The sequence below is a fragment of the Monopterus albus genome, unplaced genomic scaffold (assembly GCF_001952655.1).
Source record: "Monopterus albus unplaced genomic scaffold, M_albus_1.0 scaffold70.1, whole genome shotgun sequence".
NCBI classification, from domain to species: Eukaryota; Metazoa; Chordata; class Actinopteri; order Synbranchiformes; family Synbranchidae; genus Monopterus; species Monopterus albus.
In genome coordinates, this window is record NW_018127950.1 from 1,404,388 (window position 1) to 1,427,533 (window position 23,146).

At 42.2% G+C, this 23,146-nt stretch overlaps 2 protein-coding genes across 4 annotated transcripts in view; both read left to right on the forward strand.

Moving 5' to 3' along the window:
* The first annotated feature begins 34 nt into the window (after positions 1-34).
* On the forward strand, positions 35-13,206 carry hrob (homologous recombination factor with OB-fold). Its single transcript, XM_020605510.1, has 10 exons — positions 35-223; positions 429-479; positions 618-1,610; positions 1,873-1,956; positions 2,987-3,121; positions 8,483-8,591; positions 11,223-11,308; positions 11,455-11,577; positions 11,712-11,931; positions 12,991-13,206. Exons 1-10 carry the CDS (start codon positions 221-223, stop codon positions 13,044-13,046), a joined length of 1,860 nt encoding a protein of 619 aa, XP_020461166.1. The 5' UTR covers positions 35-220; the 3' UTR covers positions 13,047-13,206.
* A 5,431-nt stretch (positions 13,207-18,637) lies between these two features.
* The window catches only part of asic2 (acid-sensing (proton-gated) ion channel 2), a 360,784-nt gene continuing 356,275 nt past the window's right edge, over positions 18,638-23,146 (forward strand). Inside the window, exons 1-2 of one of the 3 annotated variants that reach the window (XM_020605428.1) lie at positions 18,638-18,879; positions 22,355-22,975. In XM_020605428.1, the coding sequence (XP_020461084.1) occupies positions 22,400-22,975 (576 nt within the window). In that variant the 5' untranslated portion in view covers positions 18,638-18,879; positions 22,355-22,399. Of the gene's footprint in view, positions 18,880-21,278; positions 21,637-21,721; positions 21,741-22,354; positions 22,976-23,146 lie in introns of those variants that run through there. The other 2 variants (XM_020605427.1, XM_020605429.1) reach the window with 2 other exon arrangements.

Genomic DNA, 23,146 nt, shown 5'->3' on the forward strand with positions numbered 1-23,146 from the left:
GTCGTGTTTGAACGTGGCGGCGCGGTACTAAGCACCAGCAGGACTGGTGGAAACTTAATTTGACTAGTTCGTTCGTTGTTTGTCAAAGTAAAGGTATAGCGACAGAAAATAAGTTTATGTTTATACGTCCTTATTGTCTGACAGTCGATGGCTTACTAAGTTTGGTGTAAATGTTCAAATTGATCAACTACGGCTTTCATCGCGAAATCCGATTACTGCTATGGTAAGTGAGCCAATATAACACAACAACCACTGAGCTAACTAAGCTAACAAGATGCTCAGTGCCCACAGATAACACATTAACGTTCGTTTATGTCACGTTTTCTAGTTTCTAAGACCAGCTTTTCCTGCTAAATTGCACTGTTGACATGTTATTGTTGCACGCTTTGTGAGGACATTTCATTAGTTTGCTGCTCCCTCCCCTACAGACCTGCAAATTAGGTGGCCTGTTCAGCATTGGCGAGGACTTTGATGATGAGGTGATTCCCAGCAGACTGCAACACACCTGATTTCAACTGTTATGTAACTGTCAGTGCGGGCTGCTCACAGTTTGTAGCATAATGAGCCTCCTTCTGTTGCCCTCCATCTTCTCTGTTGTTGTGTGTGTTTTTTCCCAGGACGTGCTGGGGACAGACTGGGCTGTCCCCACAGCGTCTGGACCAGCCGATGTGACAGCTGCTGTGTCATTCTGCGCACTGCGTGCCTCCTCTGCTGCTCACAGAATACAGGAGAAAAATTGGCTTCAGCAAACTGGAGAGAGATCAGCTGCCCTGTGTAATGACACAGCATCAAGGAACGGTACACACACTGTTGCTCTTGGTTTGAAGCAGCTCTCCTCCTCCTCCTCTGTTCAGCCTCCCTCCTCCCGTCCTCCCACTCAGAATAACTCTCAGCCTGTTTTGGCATCGCAGCAGAGTCATGCTAACACACAAGGGTCGATGAAGCCCTGTGTGGCTCAGGATGATTTTGATGATTGGGATGTTGACCTGGCAGACCTGGATGAGTGTGACGGCCAGATGGGGCAACCGCTTCAAACACCTGCTCCAACTCCACCTGTGCTCACAGCGGGGCTTGCATCTTCAGCTAAAGTGCTGCGACCCCCGACCTGTGGAGGGATTCAGACACGACCTGAGCAAACCCTTAGGGACCTCAAGGTTGCACAGCAACCGCTAGGATCATCCAGTCATAGCCTCCCTCATCGGACCCTTTCTGCTTCTCATGTGACACCTTCAATTCCCCACCCTACTTTCCCATCAGCACCTCCACAGTGTCCTGGTGTTTTTCCTGGCTTTTCTGCAACTTCCCTTGCACCCAGCCCTATTTCCAGGACATTCCCCAGGCCACAACAGCCACAGAGATCACAGGCAACTCTAGGACCCTCTCCTCAGGCCCGTGGCCTCTTTGAGACAGTCTCCCAAGCTCCCCTTTCGTCCCCCTCTGTGAGCTCCTCCACTCTGAGTCCTCACCTCCTTCGCACCCCAGTCTTCACCAATCGCCTGGTCCAGTTGGTATCTGCCTCCAGTAAGACTGCTAAGAAGAGGCCTCGCTGTGAACCTCACCGGCCCAGGAGCCAATGTTTCCCTGGCCCTGCTGGCCTCCTGCAACAGCAGGTTTGTCTTATCCAGTGCTGGTTCTCTCCCTCTGTCACACATTTGACATTTCTTATAGCTCTCTGTGTGCCCGATTGCCATGTGATGATGATGCTTCTTTTGAAATGAAAGAGCCAGAGCAGTCTCACCTGAATAGTTGCTGTCATCAGAATCAATCCTGCTGTTGTGTGATTTTCATCTCTTAATAAAATGATCTATCAGTTATGTGGTTGTTTTTTCACTATGGTGCTAATACAAAACAATTGATTTTGTCAATTCTCAGCCTCAGGGTCACAGCCTGGACGACATTGTGGTCTCTGTTCCTCAGGCTCCTGCTCATGGTGCTGTGGCCCGACTGCCAAGCCAGGTAATGAAAGAACTGCCCAAGACAGAAATCTGCACCAAACTCATGAAAGCTTCTTTTAGCTTGATGTGGATCAAAATGATTGTAATATGAGAAAACATTTTTCAGAACAATTATGTAATATAGCACTTAAGCTAATGATTTTTTTCTGAACTGAACATGACAGTTACAGATATTGTCATTTTTGCTGAAGGAATTGATGATGCCACCAATGGAGCGGCTAGAGAAGATGTTGACATCGAAACGTAAACTTCGTTCGCTGTACGACTTTTTCTTTTAAAATAAAACAGCGCATTCTTATTTCTGTAAATTAATTGTTACCGAAACATTTATCACTAATATAGCTATGGTTAAAACAAAAATAATGAATGTGTTGCGTTGCATGTTGAATTAAGTGGTGTTCCTAGAAACTGTGTTGGTGTTCTTAAATGTTCAGTAAGGAGTGCTGGTGCTACTGGTGGGAAAAGTTAGTCTGGAGCCTTGTTCACAGAATTAATGATTTCCTCATGTTATGACAAGAGGATCAATATATAGCCAAACAGAGGTCACAGCCACATTTTCCATTTTTTTTGTGCAGAGCAGAGGAGCAATAACTATTCATTTTTCTGTGTGCAGCTGACAGGACTTTGATTGTTTTGAACATGAATTTTGTCTGGGCTTGCCAGTAGTGGCTGATAGTAAATGTGTCTGGGTTTACTATTTTGTGAATACAAGATGCTTTGATATTTCTGACATGAGGTTTTGATTTCCCAAACACTGAATTTCCCTTCCATTGGTGCTGCTGTTCTTTCAAAACTAGACACTGAAATGGTCCAGCTTGCAGTGTGAAATGAATTTTCACACAATCTGATTGCAGCACTGACCATCTGAGTACTGTAACAAGAAGCCGAGCACAGTGTAATCAGACAAACCGTTTAAAATAATATTAGATGTGCACACAGAGCAGTGTGAGGTCACTACAGGAGCAGAACAGGCACATCAGCATAGCAGTTGCTTTTTTATGAGTGTGTAAATGGCTGGATTTGATTTAAAGGGTTCCAGCTCGCAGACTGATGAAGACGAGTTCCGTGGCGGTGCCTGGGCAGCAATGAAGGCAGAGATGGGACTGGATGAGAGGAACCCGTCGTGCTTTCTGCATTCCTACAGTGTGGTCATGGTGCTTCGAAAGGTGATGTCAAATTATTATTTACACATCCTTTGTCATTGGGTTATCTTTTAGCAAGGCTCACATGGCCAGGGAAGGAGAAGTGCTGGGCTAGGGCCCTTTTGGGCCAGAGTTGAGCTTTGTCTGGAGTTCTGAGGTGGTCCTGAGCTGGGGCTCAGGACAAATCTGTTGTCGCTCTTCAGGGCAGCTGCTTCTCAGTTTGTGGCCAGTTCTTTAAACAGGATCGTTCTGATGGTGTCTATAGAGCTTAACAAAGATTCAGCTTAAATAAAAGTCACTTTCGACTTTGCTGCAAAAAGCTTCTTTTGTTGTAAAAACTTTGACTGAGGACAGATTCAGATTTAACATGCTCAACTTCAGGTCGGCTTGTCTGCCGGCTTGCACTAGGAGGAGTCAGAAATCACTATAACGTTGCTAAATAAGAAAAACCTCTTGTACTGATGTGAGTGTACGTTGCTCAAAGATGAATTTAACGCAAAAAGACGAGACATGGATGGGACGCACACAGATTCAAAACTTTGTTCTTGTTCTCTGTTCTGTGCTGAGACAAAGGTAAGCGGTGACTCGTGCCGAGTCATGCCGACTTGGGCCCTGATTGGATGGTAGCCTGTGCGTTGCAGTCCTCTGACTGACTGGGACATGACAGTGAGTTCCTATTGGTTCTTTTGGGAGTGCTCTGAGCTGAGTGAGACTATTCACAGGAAAAGATTAATTTTGTCTTAAGCTAATTTTCTGCAGTCCATAACTTCAGCTTTCCACCATGGCTCACACATTAAAATACACATTATATATGATCAACGTGGGGGGTGGTGGGGGGTTCACAGTTCAGACACAGTCTGTCAGTTGTTATTAGCACACAAAGGGGCCAGGGCAATGTCTTTAATGCCTGGAATCAAAGTTAGTTTATTAATCATAGATTATGAACATTCTGAGTTCCTCAGAGTAAAACATCTCTTCAAAATGTCTACTTTGGACTTGTGGGCACTAAATCTAAAATATTAAGAGCAATAGACTAGATAGGTATTAATAGACTTCATAGTAGAAACCGCACAGGTCACAGGTGTGGAGTGTTTCACTTACATGCTCAAACAAATTTTGCCCCACCGCTCTGAGGGCTGCGGAGCCATCTCTGCTAATGTGCACAGACATCTAGGTCAGGCACTTTATTTTATTATTTATCCTGCATCGTAACAAACTGTCACCGCTGGAGGTCCAGTGGCATAATCAGGACAAATGATGGTGCTGTACTGGAGGTGTTTGTAATTAAAAACAGTATGATCAGTCATCAGTCACTCTAATGGAGACCCTGCTGTAATTCTTTGTGTTTTGATTTTGACCTCTGTGGAATATCTTGCCAGCGTTTTTGCTTGTCACCGGCTCCATTGACATGCACGGAGTCACTGGCAGGACGCCGCCTAAGCTGCTTCAAGTTAAGCCATTTATGTGAACCTCAGCTTCTGGAAAATCCCTGTTTGCCTGAATAAACACATTAAGACACAGCCCTCCCCTCTTCTGTTGACTGAACAATGGCATGTTGCATCTAGTGTAGCAAAGAGAACGGATGATCCCAACAGTCAATACTGCCAGGGAGGGCAAGCCTTCTACTGGCAGTGTGGTCACAATGGGGCAGAAGGGCGCAGGACTGAAATATAAAACTTCAATTTAAAAAAAACTACAAACACTAAAATCATTGTGTGTGTGTGTGTGTGTGTGTGTATATATATATATCTGTGTAATGAGGATATCACTGTGAAACATTAGGGGTTCATCAATCATTGTCTGCTTGTTTTGGTTTGATAAACTTTGCTGAAAGCTGCTCTCATTTTGGACTTCATCCCCACCTGAAAGGAAAATGGCTTCCATTTGTATTTGACCCGAGTCTCAGAAGGGGTTTTGTGCTCTTCCACTGAAATGTCACTCCAAATTGTAGCCACTCCCTATCTCGACATCACTGTGTCCTTTGTTGGCGAATTGTGTTGACACCATAGAAAATCAGCTCTGAATACTTTTGTGAAGTGGTTGCTCCCCCAAATTCACCTGCAAACAGGATTTTTAAACACACCATCACCAAAGTCTTGTGTATAACCATGAGTGGCTGGATTATTAGTTTGTTCCTTTTGTTTTTCTGTTTATTTTTAACGCCTCCATGTCCGTGATAGCCGCTGCCAGAGGCCTTATGTTTTTTTGGTCGTCCTTCCGGCTCATTTGAACGTGGTATGTCAGGAATGGCTTGATGGAATTTCTAGAGTGTCCACAAGGATGAACTGATTCGATTTTGGTGGTCAAACGCCCCATTTCTGTGAATTTGTTTGGCAGACAGATCAAGCAGCATATCTAGTTTTTCTTTTTAAGTTTGTGAAGGAACAGGGTGTGTGCTCTCTAGATGCTACAAATCTGCAGGGAGCAGAAAACTTGAAATCCTGCTTTGAAAGTTCAGCTTCATGCTGGTTTTAAAGCTCATATCACTGAGCTGGAATGATAGTAGACTTTTACCCAAGCCTGCACATGCTGTGTGTGCAGGATACTCTGCTGTCAGAAAATGATATGTGTACCGATGCTGCTACAGAGCATGGGCATAAATCTGGTGCTGCAGGGATACTTTTGAAAGATGGCACAAGGTTGCACTTACGTTTAAGAGAACAAGCATCAGGTTCTGTTCAGTGCACATTTGATACAGTTAGAGTTATGATACAAGACATAGGAAATAGCTGTGGTGGAGAGCTGGCTGTTGCTTTCTGTGTGAACACCATATTGTCAAAGACCAGGCATTTATGAAGTAATGGAGCAAAGTGGGGAGCCCTCATATTAGTAGGATAATTTTGTGCCTTACGTCTTGTTGATATTCTGGAAGATTACACTAACAATGCCTTTTCCAAATGACATGAATGGCAGGTGTGGTTAGAAAGCTCTCACAGTGGCAGTCAGAGGTCCATTCATGGCAGGGGAAGTTGGGATGTTAACGTTATCAGTTATCCCATTTTCAGTGTTTAGTCAGGAACACTGGTGCAGAGTTTGATGCTGGGGCTGCGAAGGCAGCTGAGAGCCTTCTAGCTAGTCTGTGTTAGGGTATGCAGTTACTGGCAGGCCATCTGCAGTGTGGTCCTTACTCTGATGTAACTCGGAAACTGCAGGAAGATGTCTAAAGTATGCCAAAAACAAAATGTGATTTTGGCATGTCTGACAGGCTACTCAAGGCGAAGGTCAGAGCAGGTGTGATGTCTGGAAGGGATGATGCTTCTCAAACTGAACAAGTCCTAGGAGTGGTTGTCAAAGTGACAGTAATGCATCTTATGGCTGTAGCCAGAAAATCTGTGCGTAGTCAATTGACGACATTTCTGGCAGAGTCCAGGCCATTAGAGATGACAGAATCAGAGCGCTGCAAGAAACAAGTGGCTGACAGGCTGACAGTGAGGGCAGAGATGTGGCCACACAGTAAAATCTCACACTTGGGATGTTTAAATGTGGAGGCCTGTGGACAGCAGCTGAAGAAATTGATAAACGGTTGCATGGTTTAGATAAGATGGCAAAGCTGCAAGCTTTATCAGCTCAGCTGAGATTCAGACTTGTTGTCTTCAGAATGGCATTCTCAGCCTTAGTAAGGGCTGGAGGAAGTTGGTGCCAAACACTCTAGTCAGTAATCTGAAGTGTGTTTTGCTGAACAGTCAGGAAGCAGTGGGGGAAAAAAAGACAAAAAAACGATCGTGCTCCCTCTGATATTGTTGCTCTAGTTAAGAGTTTCCACATCTGATGGGGGGGAAAAAGAGGAATAGATAAAGGATTCGGGTAGGATGAGAGGAAGACTGTCACAAGGCTGCTGCACGCCATTACCACAGAACAAGCTGGAACAAAACTGATCAGACATGCCTGCAGTGAAAGGGATGGTAGCAAAGTTTGGTACAGGGTTGCATTGTTAGACATAATAGGTTAGTATTTAGTTTACCTTATAAAAGGGAGGATTAATATTGTATTTATATTTTGGGTTGGTGAATCCTCCCTGGTGAAAGGACCACGCCACCAGAGGTGGCAGAAACATGGCGGATGTAGCATTTTCACTGTGTAATTTTCTTGAAATTTAGCATTTTGTGGAAAAAAAATGTTTTGGGAGCAGAGTAAAGTCAGTTAAATTTACATTTAGCTAAAATGTTTGGTCATTGTGCAGGAAACAAATATCCCCTGATGACTGTTACAACGGCACCTGTCAGTGTGTGAGGTGTAGGAGGCAGCAGGTGAACATTCAGTCCTCGAAGTTGATGTGTTGGAAGCAGGAAAAAATGGGCAAGCGTAAGGATCTGAGTGACTTTGACAAGAGCCAAACTGTGATGGGTGACAACTGGGTTGGAGCATCTCCCACACTGCAGGTTTTATTGGGTGTTCCTGGTCTGCACTGGTTAGAACCTGCTAAACGTGGTCTAAGGAAGGACAAACTGTGAACCGGCGACAGGGTCATGATTCACCTACTGTAGATTAACCTTTTAAATTTCATTCATCCTTTTCAAAATATTGTTTTGTTTGAATCTTTGTTAAAATTGTTGAAAATGAGAAATACTGTACATTGGTCTCTATTTTTACTCTTATTTTTATCTTGTATCCTAATGAACATTTCTTTGTCTGTTTGCATTGTTTATTGCTTTGTTTATATTGTTATATTATACAGCCTTATATTGGTATATTGTTTACTTGCCCTTTTGCTACATACACATTGAGCCGCTGTACCAGAGTCAAATTCCTCGTGTCCAACACACCTGGCCAATAAAGCTGATTCTGAAGAGAAACATTAAGCAGCTTTAGTGGTGATATCACACCTAGAGGGGGAAGGCTGTTGAATTAGTTTAAAATATGATCTCCAATTTGTCTTCAAGGCAGTTTTCACTGCCTTTATGTAAGTTTTTCACCGAATAGTCGACACGTTCGTGCTCTTCCTGGCAGTAGAACTGTGGAAGCAAACAGATTCGCAGAAGATGCACCGTGAGCTGCACGACACACTTGCCGACCAACTGCTGCAATGACGATTGTTTTATGACAGATGGTTTTGTCCATAAAATGTCAAAATAAAAAAAGGCCCATTAAATGATACAAAGGCATAGCTGATGTGTTCAGATTCCTTTTCTCTGACCATCAGTTCAGTCCCAATATATTGAGTTGATAAAGAAAACCTTTGAATCTTCCATCTTGCAAAGTTGTACCAACCATTGTTTTGCTTCAAAAATTACTGAAGAGAATATCAGATTAAATTTCAGCCATGCATCAGTTTTCTAAATGTTTAGTTATACTAATAGCATTTTTACTGAGTAACACTGGGTTTTTTGTTTCACCAGGCTAACAGAAGAAGCTAATGTGTGTGTTTGTTTTCTGTTGTCTATGCAGGCTGCCCTGAAACAGCTGGCTAAAAACAAAGTGCCAAATATGGCCGTGCTTCTGAAGAGCATCATTCACACGCACGCTGATGCCAAGGCTGTTTTTAAAGACCCGACAGGTACTGGACGTACACACGCTTACTTATTGCTGAAGTGTGCTTCAATTTGTAATACAATGCACACAAGAAAGGTCTGGTAAAAGTCAAGCTGTACACTGTGGTAGAGAAAATAGAGACTGTTAAATGATGTTGATTAAAAGAGGGAGGGAGGTGGTTGGGGACCTGAGAGTGTTTGCGTCACATTTGACATTTGCTCACGGAGAACTTGCCTGATAGAGCTTCACATGGTGCAAGAGCAGAGTACAGCCACTGTAACATGCTTGATTTTACACACACACACACACACACACACACACACACACGCTAAGTATATGCATAGTATACATCCGGTCAACTTCACATCTGTCTTGCCCTTACAGCAGGAAGCTGCCTCCTCTTCCTTTCCTTGACTCTCTTCCTCCTCTGCTCAGCCTCGAGTCTCTGTCTCTAAGCTGAGTTGGTTGCCATGGCCCCCAGAGAGCGGCCACACGAGGCGTACAGATTGTCAAAACTCAGGAGTGGATGTTGTACTCAACACCAGACTTAAGTGCTTGTTAGTGATTCAACTGCAGTAGATTGGCACCACCAGTGGGTGGGTATTAAGTGCTTTTGACACCACAAGGGAATGTTCTGTGAGTAATGGGCCTCCCACCAGCTGGAAGGTTTGCAGCTTTTCTCCAGTGGCCAATCGTTTCAGAAGCTTTTGTTGATTCTGTACTGGTGCAGGTGATTAGCGGGTTTGTTGATGAACATAAATGTATTTGACAACCAGTTTTCTATTTGATTCATCATTTATTTTTGTTATCATGCGAAAACGCCAAATGTTTAATGGTTGCAGCTTCTCTAATGAAGTGATATTCTGCTTTATCCATTACATGCATAATTAGAAATGTAAAATCTTTTTGATTTTTCATAGCTGAGAGGAGCAAAATTTTAAATAAAAAAAATTAGATGTTAAGTGATGTTACTGGAGAATGACATACAATTAATAGCATCATTGAATCAACAGCATTATTACTTGGTACCTGATTGAAATGTTCTTATACGTGCACCGATCAGCCATAACATTAGGACCACTGATAGGTGAAGTGAAGATCATTGACTATCTCATTACAACGGCACCTGTCAGTGTGTGAGGTGTAGGAGGCAGTAGGTGAACATTCAGTCCTCGAAGTTGATGTGTTGGAAGCAGGAAAAAGTGGGCAAGCGTAAGGATCTGAGTGACTTTGACAAGAGCCAAACTGTGATGGCTGACAACTGGGTCGGAGCATCTCCCACACTGCAGGACTTGTCGGGTGTTCCCAGTCTGCACTGGTTAGAACCACTGGACAATTTGAAACTGTTACAGTGTACTCTGGAGCCTGGTGAATAAGCAGTTAATCTGGAGATCATAATGGAGTGTTTCATCAAATGAACTTCATCATAAGTTGCAGGCCTGCCAAAGACTTTGGTCTCTTGGGTGCAGCTTACCAAAGCTTTAAACAATCAGCCATCTTTAACTGGATGTTTGATACTGATATTAAATGGTTTAAACATCTAATAATTTATGTATATGCACTGCATTACACAACATAAAGAATCTTGAAACAGATCAGACATTTCAGGTGTTTTTTTTTTATTTTTTAATTGTGACCAAGATTTGTGTTGTTCTAGTTGTTTAACAACGAGATCAAGTTCTTGTCACTCATCAAATGAAAATAATGCCAGTAATGATATATTTGCAAGAAGTTAATATCAGCTGGTTTATCGATTTTAGCTTATCTTTTTAGAGATGATATGGTGAACTTGTTAGCAAGCAGTTACTTATCTACTCATCCAGCAGATACACTGGGACATAATCATTCATTTGCGTTGGTGATAATACAGTTGTTGACTCCGTGGGGTTGTTAGTGGTTTATTTTTCTTCTGATTGACAATCTTGGTATAGCCGTGTCGGTGTATGGACAACTGAGCGGGCCTGGCTCTCAGAGGCGACTGCCTACCAAGCACTTGGGCCAGCCACGGCTTAACCTGAGCAAATACAATGCACATATCTGCTCTGTGCTTGGGTGAGGATAGGATTTGGGGATGCACTGTTTTTAGGGTAGGTTAGGTCTGGAAAATGGTGTTGCTTTATGATGGTGTGGCCTAATACCCCCCATTTTAGGGCCAAATAATGGGTAACCATCATTTAACTCGTGCACTGAGCTTCCATACGAATGCTCTCCCATTCTTTAGCATGTTTAGCTGTGTATTATCAGCTTGTGTTTCTGGTCCTGGTCTGATCTGTTTTATCCCTCTTTGGTGTCCCACAACTCCTGATCAAAATATCCAGCTCTTTCACCGATAAATGATCCATCATGTTCACCAGCTACTTGCTAACTGTGTCTGGCTGCTGTCTGGTGCTGGGTATGTAGTGTGCACTAGGATTAGAAGAGCTCTTTTGAACATGGCTGTCTCCTGCGAGTAGAAACTTTGCTGTGAACCTAGAGAGTAAGTTACAGCCTGTAAAATGAAACGATGAGCTGGAAGACTCAAATTCTCCAGAGAGCTGAGGGGAACTGTGGTATTCATGACCTGTTTCACATTACTTCTTTTTTAATTCTTAATATGAAAATAGTGATTAATCATTTCCTTAAATCGCTCTGTTTTTCTTAATATTGTGGACTGAAGGGGAGATTCAGGGGACTGTGCACCGGTGTCTCCTGGAGGACAGAGTGGAAGAGCTCAAGCTCGGAGCTGTACTGCTGCTTAAACAAGTAAGACTCGCCACCAGTTAAAATTTTAATTTCACTTGTGATGTTGACAGAGCTTTAGTCATTTTTGCTCAACTTAAAATGTGTAGCGGTTAAAAATATATTTGTGGTTTGTCAGAGTCGTCCATTTTTTTCACACTCTGTTACAGGTGAGTGTATTTTCTCCCTCCCACCGGAACCATTACCTGAACGTGACATCCCACAACCTGCTGAGGATCTATGCCCCAGATGGAGTCCGCCTGTCCTCCACCCAGCTTCCCCCGCTGGTCCTGGTGAGCACCACTGCTTTCAGCTGAAAACAAAAATAATTCAACTGCATCCCAACAAATACTAAATCTGTCGACCAGAAACACTCTGTCAACCTGTCAGCTGTCTACTTAAAGCATTTTTTTTGGTTTCTGTCCAGGAACCGATGTTGGCCGCTCAGTCTGGCACCATCCTCCAGGAGCCGGTGTCTCGGATGCAGCTGGTGTTTGACGAAGAGGATGATGAGAGAGAAGAAGCAAGACAATGCACAGAGCATGGCAAAGACCCTGAAGCCCCAGCAGACGCTAGAGTCGGCTCCAGTAGAGGCCATCAAGAGCCTACTGGGAACCCAGCACCACAGGACCCAGGCTGGGATGCAGGTGGAACCCCTTGTATTGTTGTAATAATATTGGTGATGAGGGAGAGGAAGAAGATGAATTCTCATAACATCCTGGGTCTTGAGACATTAACATTTCACTCTGTGGCCCAGAACCCAGTCCAAATGTAGCAACATTAAGAGGTTCTGGCCTAGAGCAGCAACTAACCAGTATTTTCTTTTTTAACTTTTAATTTAGTGCATAGTTGCTGCAAAGAAACAGTCTTGGACTTACAAAGAGCATTAAAAGTGTGCGACCAATGAACAGCGTGACTTGAAAGCCTTCTGTTCCCATTATCCTTTTCCTATTTCCTGTAAAGTATACTTTTATACTTTCTGCTTTGTCGAAGTAGACACTTCCATCCAAATTCCACTTGATAGGTTACCCAAATAAGGCTGCAACCATGATTGGATTTTCTTTTCGATTTATCTGGAGTTTGTTTATTTGGTTAATCACTGGATGAAATGTTGAACACATGCCAATCACGAATGTCTTATTTTGTCCATCTAGAAGTCTACAGCAATTGGACATACAGCATATCCACACATTTGAGAAGCTGAAACCAGGAAAAGATCCAAATAATTAACTGAGCATCTGACTTAGAGCGGATTAATTGTCAGAACCATTGACTAACGGTTTGAACACTTAACAAATCACTGAGCTGTTTCTCTGCACTGTGGGTTGACTGCTCTAGTAATGATCGTTTTGTTTAAGGTGATTTATATTGATATTATACAAATACTAAGTGGCTGTGTGAGAGCAAGTATTGTTGTTGAAACACTGTGTGCTACCTTGTTCTATAGATAAAGCAACATTAAACTGTCAACAAATGGTGAAAGCACAGACCACACAACCACAGTGTCCCCCAGTTCATTTCCAGTTGGGGACCTCTCTGCCCTGTTGTTTCTCGTCTGTCCGTTAAAGGCAAAAATGCTCCAGAAACTCTTAGTATTACATATTTCTGTGAAAAATAATCCATCAGTCCCTCTTGGTTCTTATTATTTCTTAGTTTACCTCCATGTCAGTACATATGGTTTAATCTGTGTTGTGTCTGTTGTGCAGATGATGACCTGGATGAACTCCTGGGAGAGTTACCTGAGGACACCTACAGCTTTTGATGCTACTTTGTGTCAACAAACACAAACTGTCGACTGACCTGAGTTATTTTGTGACTGATGAACAGTAAATATGTGAAAATCTGAAGATGGTGAAAAGACTTTTCCCCCTTGTACATCACCTGTGTTTGAGATCCAGGCCATAAATTCAGTTCACCACAGACCACCAGTCTTTATTTTGTTTGTTGTTACGCTGTCATTGCTGTGCATCATTGATGATTGATGTGTCACAAGAAGTCATTCACAGACAAAACACATGCTTATTAATTAATTACAAAGCTCCATAAATCAGCCTGTCTTTGCTTCAGCCTCATGTCTTCTCATAAAGACTATAATCAGGCTAAGATTGTGTGTTCTGAGGATGCAGTCGCCTCACTTTTTGTTGGTTCTCTGCCCTTCAGTGGCCTTGAAATGGAAGACTATACAGCATTGATTTCCTAATTATGCAAGATGAAAGTGAGTTGAGGCTTCGTCTGCTGCAATTTTTTTTTTTTGTCTCTTTTTCAGTCAAGTTTGTTTCCCCAAGCCTCAGAGTGAAGTGGATAAACTGACCCAGGTTGCATACTGTGCATCAAGAACTGTATCAGGTTTTTGGAGTGGATATTGCAGGGAGGTAGTCTTGGGAGTCCCATGTGGTTTGTGTGACCAGAAAGTGTTTACCCAGCTCTGTCTGTGTCAGAGTGGACTGTGCCATGCTGCGACTAACATGCTCTTATGGAGGCTTTCCCGACAGGATCTGAGCCCCAGATCCAGGCACCTCCACTGCCCCTGCCTCACAAACACTAAGAGATTCTGGTTAATCCTCAGCCTCTATTTATGTACGAGGCAGCTGTTCAAACTGCCTGGTTTAGGTCAAAACAGCGATGATGTGGATGATGAAACGGGGTGAATTTTTAGTCATTCCACTTTTTGCTTTGTGCCCTCAGGTTCATAGATGAAACAAGTACTCTGTTGATGCAGGTGTTACAAACTTCACAATGTACAGTTTCAGTGGATTATCCAGATTCACTGGCACAATGTTTCTGAAGAGAAATTGTGCTGTTGAATTACTGTAATGTAATTTTTTTGAGCAGTACACCCAAAATTCATTTTAGTATCGGTGTATGTGGGTGGCAGCAGAAGCCTCAAAATCTGGACATGGAAAGCCAACGCAGGGGTAGATGCCCTGCGTTTTTAGTGTTTGCCTCTATATGGGGTTGGTAGTATACAGAAGAAATTGAAGCCCTGTCATTTACCCCCCGCTTCAAAAATTGAGACTATGTATAAAAAGGCTGCAGTGTTCATCCCGGTATTAAAATGAACACCCTCATCTTCTAGATGAAAGTGAGCACTATCGCAGTCACTGATTCATTTCAGTGTACTCAAATACAGAGCCAATACCACAACAAAAGGTACCAGTGTGTATTTCATACTATAAACAAAACAAGTTTCACAAGCTGGAGGTCGAGACGCCTCAAGGGTTTCACAGGAAAATGTGAGGAGGTCACTAGGTCAGTTGTTCCTGTTCTCTTTGGCTTGTGCCCCCTTAAAATGAAGCTCTTTCTACTTGCAGCCTTTGATCATAAGTTGCATATGTGAGCAGTTGAACCAAAAGGTGAATACTGGTATTCACTTAACACATCTGTAGATCCCAAGAAAAATGTGAAGAGTAGATGTAAATTGATGAAAAAGTAAATTCGATTTTATGTAGCAAGAATGTGGTTTTCTACTTCTGTTTAACATCTTGCAGCCGTTATTTGTCTTTTGGCATCTACATGGTGTATAACTTAAGTCTTAATACCAGCAGGTGGTAGCATTTAACACCATCCCTGACAGTTCAGGTCCTAGTGGGCATCATTAGTCAAATTCATGAGTTTATGCGAGTGTACAGGCATTCAACACCCAATTAAGAGTCCCCATGATAAAACTCCTAATTGGAGGCAAACTTAATTTGACCAGAACAAAGTTCTTTGAAACTGTGTGTGTGTGTGTGTGTGTGTGTGCAGAGAATGGTACTGAGACTACATCCTAATTATCTCCTGGTGAGGGCTTATTAGTTTTCACAAGTCATTAAGATTTTTGAAAAGTGTAATTACTCTTCCAGTCTTGTCATAGGTACAGAATAAGTGCCAGCTGACCTAAAGAAATTCAAAAAAGATTTTTAAAACAAGGTCCTTATCTGTGGTTTACTTTGGTCTGGAGTCCCAGGAGGGCTTTGTCATCTCTGTTGTGAAGTACTGTTAACTTAGAAGCTTGAAATAGCTACTTTTCTAAACAATTCTGTCTGTAGTCAATGGTTTACTCACAATGGTCGGCTTTTTCTGGCTTCACAGAAAAAGGTTCAAAGATGCTTTTGATGTGCTAAGAAAGAACAGGTGCATGGCCCATTCACATTAACTGAGATTGGTTAACAAGAAACCTCTCACTGGCTGAGCTATTTTGTGCCAGTAGCAGGTCTGTTTCACCACATTTTTACTGGAGTCTGGTAAATGTGGTGTAGTCCATTTAATAGCTACCCTGGAATTTTGATCGTCCCTCACAAAAGCACTCTCAGAGCCACTGCACTGCAGTCAGATTCTTTGTGTTCCACTTGGCCAATAAATATTGATTTTGATCATGAATTCATGTTTATAAAAAAATGTTTCCAAGGTCAAAAGTGAGCTGAGAATTTGAACCATCTGAAGCAGAAGGGAATGAGAAAGTTATTAAAGTGCTCTGACAAATTGGATATTTGAACACCTACACATCCATGACAACTCGATTGGCTAATAAAGAATGTGATACAATTGAAACTTCTAGAACGCCTACTAACCTCGAGGACCCCGAGGTTGTCAGCTGCTGTTTTGAGACTGGTTTACGTCCTTGTCGCCATAGAATAGTCACTGCAGATCAAAACAAAGTTGCTCTGAGAGATCGTCCTCCTTCATTCTGTGATGAAACATTTCCATCCACAAGGCACGAGGGGTCACTGAATGGTTTGATGAGTATGAAAATGATGTGAATCATATGCTGGGGCCTTCACAGTCACCAGGTCTCAGTCCAGTTGAACACCCATGGGAGATTTTGGAGTGACGTGTTAGACAGCATGTCCGTCACCATCATCAAAACACCAAATAAGGGAATATCTTTTGAAAGAATGGTGTTTGTCCCTCCAGTAGAGACTTGGAGAGTCCATGTCAAGATGCACCAAAGATGTTCTGGTGGCACCTGGTGGCCCAACACCTTACTAACACCCATCTATAGTCACACACATAGTGGCCATACCATTATTATTATTATAATTTTATTGTCCCTTAATTTGTCAGTTATCTGAATATTAACTTTGATACCTCAAAAGCACATTATTTATTAATGGTGATCAATGTTAATCCAAGTCAAGAAGACAAATTTATGCCTTTACCCACTGACAGTCAACTCAAATTAATGTTTCAGAATGTTACACTAGAGGCTTTTTAGGATTAATACTATGCAAATTAGAAAGAAAATAAAGTAAGGATAAAAAAGGCTTATAATGTGTGCGTGGAAAGTTGGCTGGATGGATAAAAGATAAGACTGCTAAAGCATAAAGCCTTGTTTTCAGCCTCAGAAATGGTTTAATTCCTGTAAAACTAGGGGAGATTTGCTTAATTAAGTTTTCAAGAAAGTAACTGCAGCTGTCAAAGACCACAGCACATTTTATGTGGGAAAAAGACTAATCAACCGCTTTGTGTGGTTGTAGGCTGTGTGTGTGTGTGTGTGTGTGTTTGACAGAAAGATACAAATAAAATACGATATCTATCAGCTTAAGTGATTTTGGACTTTTAATTTGGGGCCTCCCTTTTGTCACAAATCACTGAATTTAGTCTGAAGGTGCCAAGAGTTGGGCAGATACCCCAAGATGGACAGTCCTATATAGATGAATGCAATAAAATGTTATCCAGTGCTAATATACTTAATCATCAAAATAAATTTAAGTGTTGTTAGTCCTAGATATTTCTAATTAATCTGGTCTTGTGGTGTAATTGACTAAAAACAGACTTATTTTAATTAGGAAATTATGAATTATAATTATGCTAATTATAATTGTAAAATGTTTGGTCTGTTATATGGCCATTAATAACCCTTTGTGTCTTTAAAACATTGGAACCATAAATGAGTAGGCCTGTTATATTCATATGGGGCAATAAATATTTAAAAAGGAAATAGCTAGATATTGTGTTTAACAGTAAACAAAACCCTTTAACTCAGTTAAATAAAGTTAGTAGATGAAACTTAAATATCTCCGTACATATCTTTCATTACTGACATAGCCTAATTGAATTTTAATTTGAATGTTAATTCAAATGTCATCAGGTCTTTTAAAAACGTAAAAGTAAAAGTTGACAGGTCTAGAATATTTGATGTTTGTAACGAAAATAAACCTTTTCATTTAAAGGAAACCTTCTTTAAGAATGATGTTTGAAATACATTTGTTGGCTGCTTTGTACTTTACAAATGGACAGTTTTAAAAATCAATTGACTGGGATTAAATGGTGACATTCTTTTTTTGTTGTTTTTGTTTTTTTGTCTTGTATCCACTGTAGTGATGGGCAAATGATACCGAGGGTTCGGAGCTTGTGTCACTCGTCCTGAAGCGGAGTGACTCGAAACGCTGTGTCGGAGCTTGTATTAAAACACCAGTGTCACGTGACCGATGACGTTCGAAGCTTCGAACGTCGTCGCTGTTTCGCTTCGCGCTTCATTCCTTCAAAATGTTTCGAAGCTTTTCATTGGCTCATAGTCTTTCAGTGTGTGCCAACACTCGTGGCGTTTCAATGCATTCTGAGCCATTGACAGGTTTTACAGATTTGTGTGGTTTGGTGCCATACCAGCTATATAAGATGCATCATTATGCTTCAAAATGGGGTTGTGAGGAGATAGAGATTTGGAGAGTGAGAGTGAGAGTATTTTGGCAAGGTTCATGGCAAGTACCACCAATAAGCAACGTTCTAAAGTTTGGGATCATTTTGATCTCATACCACCCAATAAGGTATAATGCAGTTTATGGCATACATTTTATGTTTGTCTGCTTCTGTGAATAATCATTCCAAATCAACCATACAAGTCCCCAAATGACAAACCATTATCTTTAAAGGTTTTCCTTAAACACTTCACACACAAAAAAGATACGTTTCTGAATTCAAACACCATGATCATTTGCAAAGTAGGAAGGATCTCTAATCCTGTTAGGGGCTTTTAGTACAGTATTTAAATAAAGCTCAAAGCTTGAAATTAACCCTTAACCAACATTTAACCCTTAATATAATTTGCATTGATTGTTTGGGTTAATCTGGAATGTGTTTTACAGTATGGGGGAGAGCATCTGCATATTTTATTGTAATGACGATATAATCATTATTTGGTATGAATGAACAAAACACTTGAATGACCACACAGACTTTTCTGAACTTTTATTGCTGTCATGGGATTGAAACAGTGCCAGTGCTTCAGTCGTGCTCTTTAGAGGCTGCTATGGCTTCAGTTGTCCACCAGATGTCACCGTCACTGAAGTCTTGAAGCTTTGAATCGTTTTCGGCACAATTGTTAGGAAAGCCTCAGTGCTTCATGAAGCTTCACTTGCCCGCCCCTAAATCCACTGCAACTAACAACAGTAAAAGTAACCTACGCCACTTCCGGAAGCCATCTGAAGTGTTTCTAGTCTTTTGGGACGAGGAACAAGCTTATAAACGGTTTAACTAAATATTGTGGTTTCTCAGAGAAACTACGTTGGCTACTTAAAATGCCCCTTTTAGAGGCCTGTCCAACATAACTGCTGGTGGATTCATTTTTATTTAGAAGATGTGAAGGAGGATAAAAACCTTAGGCTCCGGGGCGTCAGGTGAGTTAACGAACATGCAAAACAAACAAAGCTTCGACGGCTGTGAATGACAACTGAACCCTTACCTTGATTAAAACGCAATTAAATGATTAGAATTGTTGACAGAGTGTTACCTGCCTCAAGTGGGTTATTAATGTGAGAGAGGTAAGGCCATGCAGGTGTTCAGAGACCAAATAGATAACATTAAACAGCAGAATTCCGCTAATGCTTAACGATATTAATAATAATAAGTATTATTAAGTTGTTGTGCCATTATTATTATCCAGTTTACATTAATATACATGCAGGGCTGTGTTTTATTGGCCCCTTTTCTCTGCAGATTGTTCTGACCTTTATTTTCTTCAGTGCTAAAATACCCCTTCTCTTTTTTGACTTTTTTATTAGGGTACATCTACATTCTGGGACTAGTTTCTTAGTTTTAGCCAAAGTATTCACTTCATTTCCCCCTAAATCTGGAGGAAAAGCTTAACCAACTATTTAAGTGTCAAAAACATGGCTGACTATGTTTCTGTTTTGCAGCTCTCTGTGGATGTACCTTATAATTAAACTGAACACTTCTTAAACTTAGATAGTGAAGGTTTCTGTCCTAGAGGCATTACGTCATATATTTATGTCTGGATGGTTCATTTGGGCTGCCCATTATCATTAATTTTTAATCAGCTAATTAGTGGACTGTGTATTTGCTCAGTAGTTTTAGAAAATGAAGTTATTAACTTACAGCATGTTGGCATTTTGCCAAAAGTGAACTTGATTTTTAAAATTTTTTTTATTTAGTCTAAAATGAGCGATGAGTAGTACCCTCACAGGCTAAATTAAACATATGACCATCCAGGTCTGCTTAATCTCATGGTTCTGTTGTGGGACCTGTTCAGTCTGATGTGACCAGTGTGTTTTTTTTTTTTTTTTTGTCAGATTATGATTTGTCATTTGGGGTCTGACACAACCTTTCACTGAAGGTGGGAGTTCACGTAGTTGTCAGTGTTGCAGGCCATATTTAGTGTTGCCGATTATGGTAATGATACATAAACATTGTTTGAACATATTTACCCTTTATGATACAGAAATATCATATAGGCCTATATGGTGTGTATTAGAAAAAGGTTTCCTGTAGTGACAAAAATGTATGTAATTTATTGATTATTGTGATTCTTTTGAAAAGGGTTTTATCAGCTCTATTTCCATGTATTTGACTCTTTTACTTGTCTCACCTGTAATTACCACATACACGCCATAATTTCCTCATGCGGGACATTGGGGAGTTAAAGGTTAGAGAAGTGAGTTTGTGACCAGAAGGTCGCTGGTTCAGGATTAAATCTGGGTGGGACAAGTGACGAAGCATCACTTTGCCACTCTTTCATCGGCACCGCTGTGGTATTGATTAACCCCAAGTGCTCCATTGGAGCTGCTCGGTGGCCAGCTGGTCACACTGTGGTTGTATTGGTAAACTTCCACGTGTGACTGTGTAACTGTGTGATTAGGACTTTGACTAAACAAGATAATTAAAGTTTTGTTTGTGTTGCTGTTGAACTGTACTACATAATACAAACAGTTTTGTCTGTTATTTACGTTTAGGCACTGATTTTAATGGAATGCACACAATTGTGGAAACATTCAGAGTTTGAGCACAAACTGAACAGTATCACCTCCATAAAGATTATTCGATTATTGCAGGGCCGTTGGATTTGACTCCATTAGATAGGTGTACCTAATAAACTGAACAGGGAGGGTATTTCTCTTTACATTTGAAAGCTTTGAACTTATCTTTGCTGAAAGTGATTCACTGCCAAAGATCATGTTGACAACCTGCCTAATTCCATTCAGTCTAAATAAACACAGCATCTGTTTTCTTTCCCTTTCATCACCTTTAATACTCACACCTTTCTCTCATTTACTTCTCATAAAGCTTTGGTCCTCCTGCTTCTTCACATATCAGCTTTATTCACTTTCTTTAATGATAAACAGCTAAATATAAAGATTCAGTGCCTCAAATTACACATTAAAGGCTATCCTCACAATTTTAGTGTTTTATTACACAAACTTTGTGTGAATTACTTTCCCCTGTATGACATTACCGTTTAGTTTGTGTGAGCGAGCTCCCTCACCTGCTTGGTCTTTTTTTTTTAAAGTTTTCCTATTTTATTTTTGTCCGCCTTCCTTTCCTCAACCTACATCTTCCTGCCATCACTCTTCTGTTTCCACTTCTGCTTCACTTCCCATGACATACATCCTCCTCCTCCACTATCTGTCTCTCCAACAGCCTCCCGTTTTGCATCCACCCATCACTGTTTGTACTGAGGAGATGTGGAAATATGAAGGGCTGAGAGACAAATGAGAGTGAAGGTGGCAGTGTTGGAGGAGATGAGAGGAGGAAACATTCAGAGAGAGACTTTGCTGTGAAAGGAGCAAGCGAGGAGAGCGTTGCCCCCCCACCCCCACCCCCCCACCCTCTACTCTCGCTCTCTGTGCGAGCATGTGTGTCGGTGTATGCGCCTCCTGTCCCTCCCGACTCCGCTGTTGTTCGCCACCACCACAGATGAGCTGGAAAGGAGAGGGAAAGCGGATGTATCTTGCCAGAGGAAAACGGGAGGAGTTTGGATCGGCATGCAAGACTAACCTGCCGCTCTGCTCATCAACAGCTCTCTCTCTTTCTTTCACTGTCTCTCTTTCTCTCTCTCACATGCACACAAACACAGGCTCTCAGACTCACACACACACGCGCGCCAGTTGGATGTCTTTTCGCTAGGCTGAACGAGAGAGGTGCTTAGGCTTGTCATTAGTTGGAGAGCAGGGGATCAACCAAAACCTGTGTGTGTGTGTGCGCGCATGTCTCTGTGCATATTCATGCATGAGAGAGTTACCATGTGAGTGTGTGTTTTTGAATGGAGATGAATCCCGACGTTAAATAATCAGAGGCAGCTTTGATTGGCTCGCAGCTTAAGTGACTCTCACCTCCTGCTCTCGGTGTCAGGGAGGACTTAACCTCTGGGGTTTTGTCAGTGAAAACAAGCAGTCACAGAGGATGACAGGGGATGGAGGAGTGTGGGGCAGTGTGGGATTTGGGTAGTGTTTCATGAGTGGATTTCTGTGTGTGTGTTGGGGTGTAGTAAGAGCCGCAGGCTGGCAGCTCCAGTAACTTCCAACTAAAGGGAGTGATTGAGAGTGGAGGTGAAGAGGAGAAGGATGCCCCGAGGGAGCGTCTCTCTCCTCTATCGTTTCTCCTACAGTGGTTGTTATAGTTGCCACCTTATGTCTACTTCCTGTGATTTGTCAGCTGCTGCTAGCTTTAATTAAATGTTTCTTCCATGTATTTTTGGTGTTGCTGCAGGTCTCTTGTTTCTGTCTTCTGCTTTCCTCTGTCTTTTGCTCTTTTGTGCCTCCTTTCTTCTCTCTTTGTTCCCATCTTATCAGTATGGTCAGTATGATTGTAGGATGTGAATCTGAGTTTTCTATTGATGTTTCCTCTCTGTCTGTGCAGGTGTGAGTGCACCAGGGACTCCTGGGCTGAGAGGCTGGAGAGCTAATGATGGATCTGAAGGAGAGCTGTGGCAGTCAGGGGAGCCAGGAGAGCTCCAGCCTGCACCCCACCTCCTGGCAGGCCTTTGCTCATACCAGCACACTGCACGGCCTGCGCTTCATCTTCCCTTATGGACAGCCCAGTGCTCGCCGCCTGCTCTGGGCTGCGGCTCTGCTGGCCTGCCTGGGACTGTTAGCCCTGGAGAGTGCTGAGCGCTTTGCCTATTTCCTCTCCTATCCTCATGTGACCAGCGTGGATGCCGTGGTGTCAAGCAGCCTGGTGTTTCCTGCTGTGACCATTTGTAACCTCAATGCATACCGCTTTAGCCGCCTCACACGCAATGACCTATACCACGCAGGAGAGTTAATGGCCCTGCTGGATGTGCACCTGAAAATCCCCCAGCCGCACCTGGCTGAGCCTGATGTGCTGGCGACCCTGCAGGAAAAAGCCAACTTTACCAAATACAAGCCCACGCCGTTTAGCATGAAGGAGTTCATCGAGAGGGTCGGCCATGACTTGAAGGAGATGATGCTCTACTGCCGCTACCAAGGGCAGGAGTGCAGCCCCAGCGACTTCAAAACCGTGAGTCCACTCATGTTTTCTTTTAAGTGTCAGCTGGGGCCAGAGCGCCTCTGTAGCCTCTCAGCCTTCAGAGGCTGGTGTTCAGGTTGCATGTTGTGAGTCTTGCAAGTTTCCAGAGATTGATTATTTTTTCTTCTGCCTGTAAAATGACTTGATGTATGCTGATAGCTG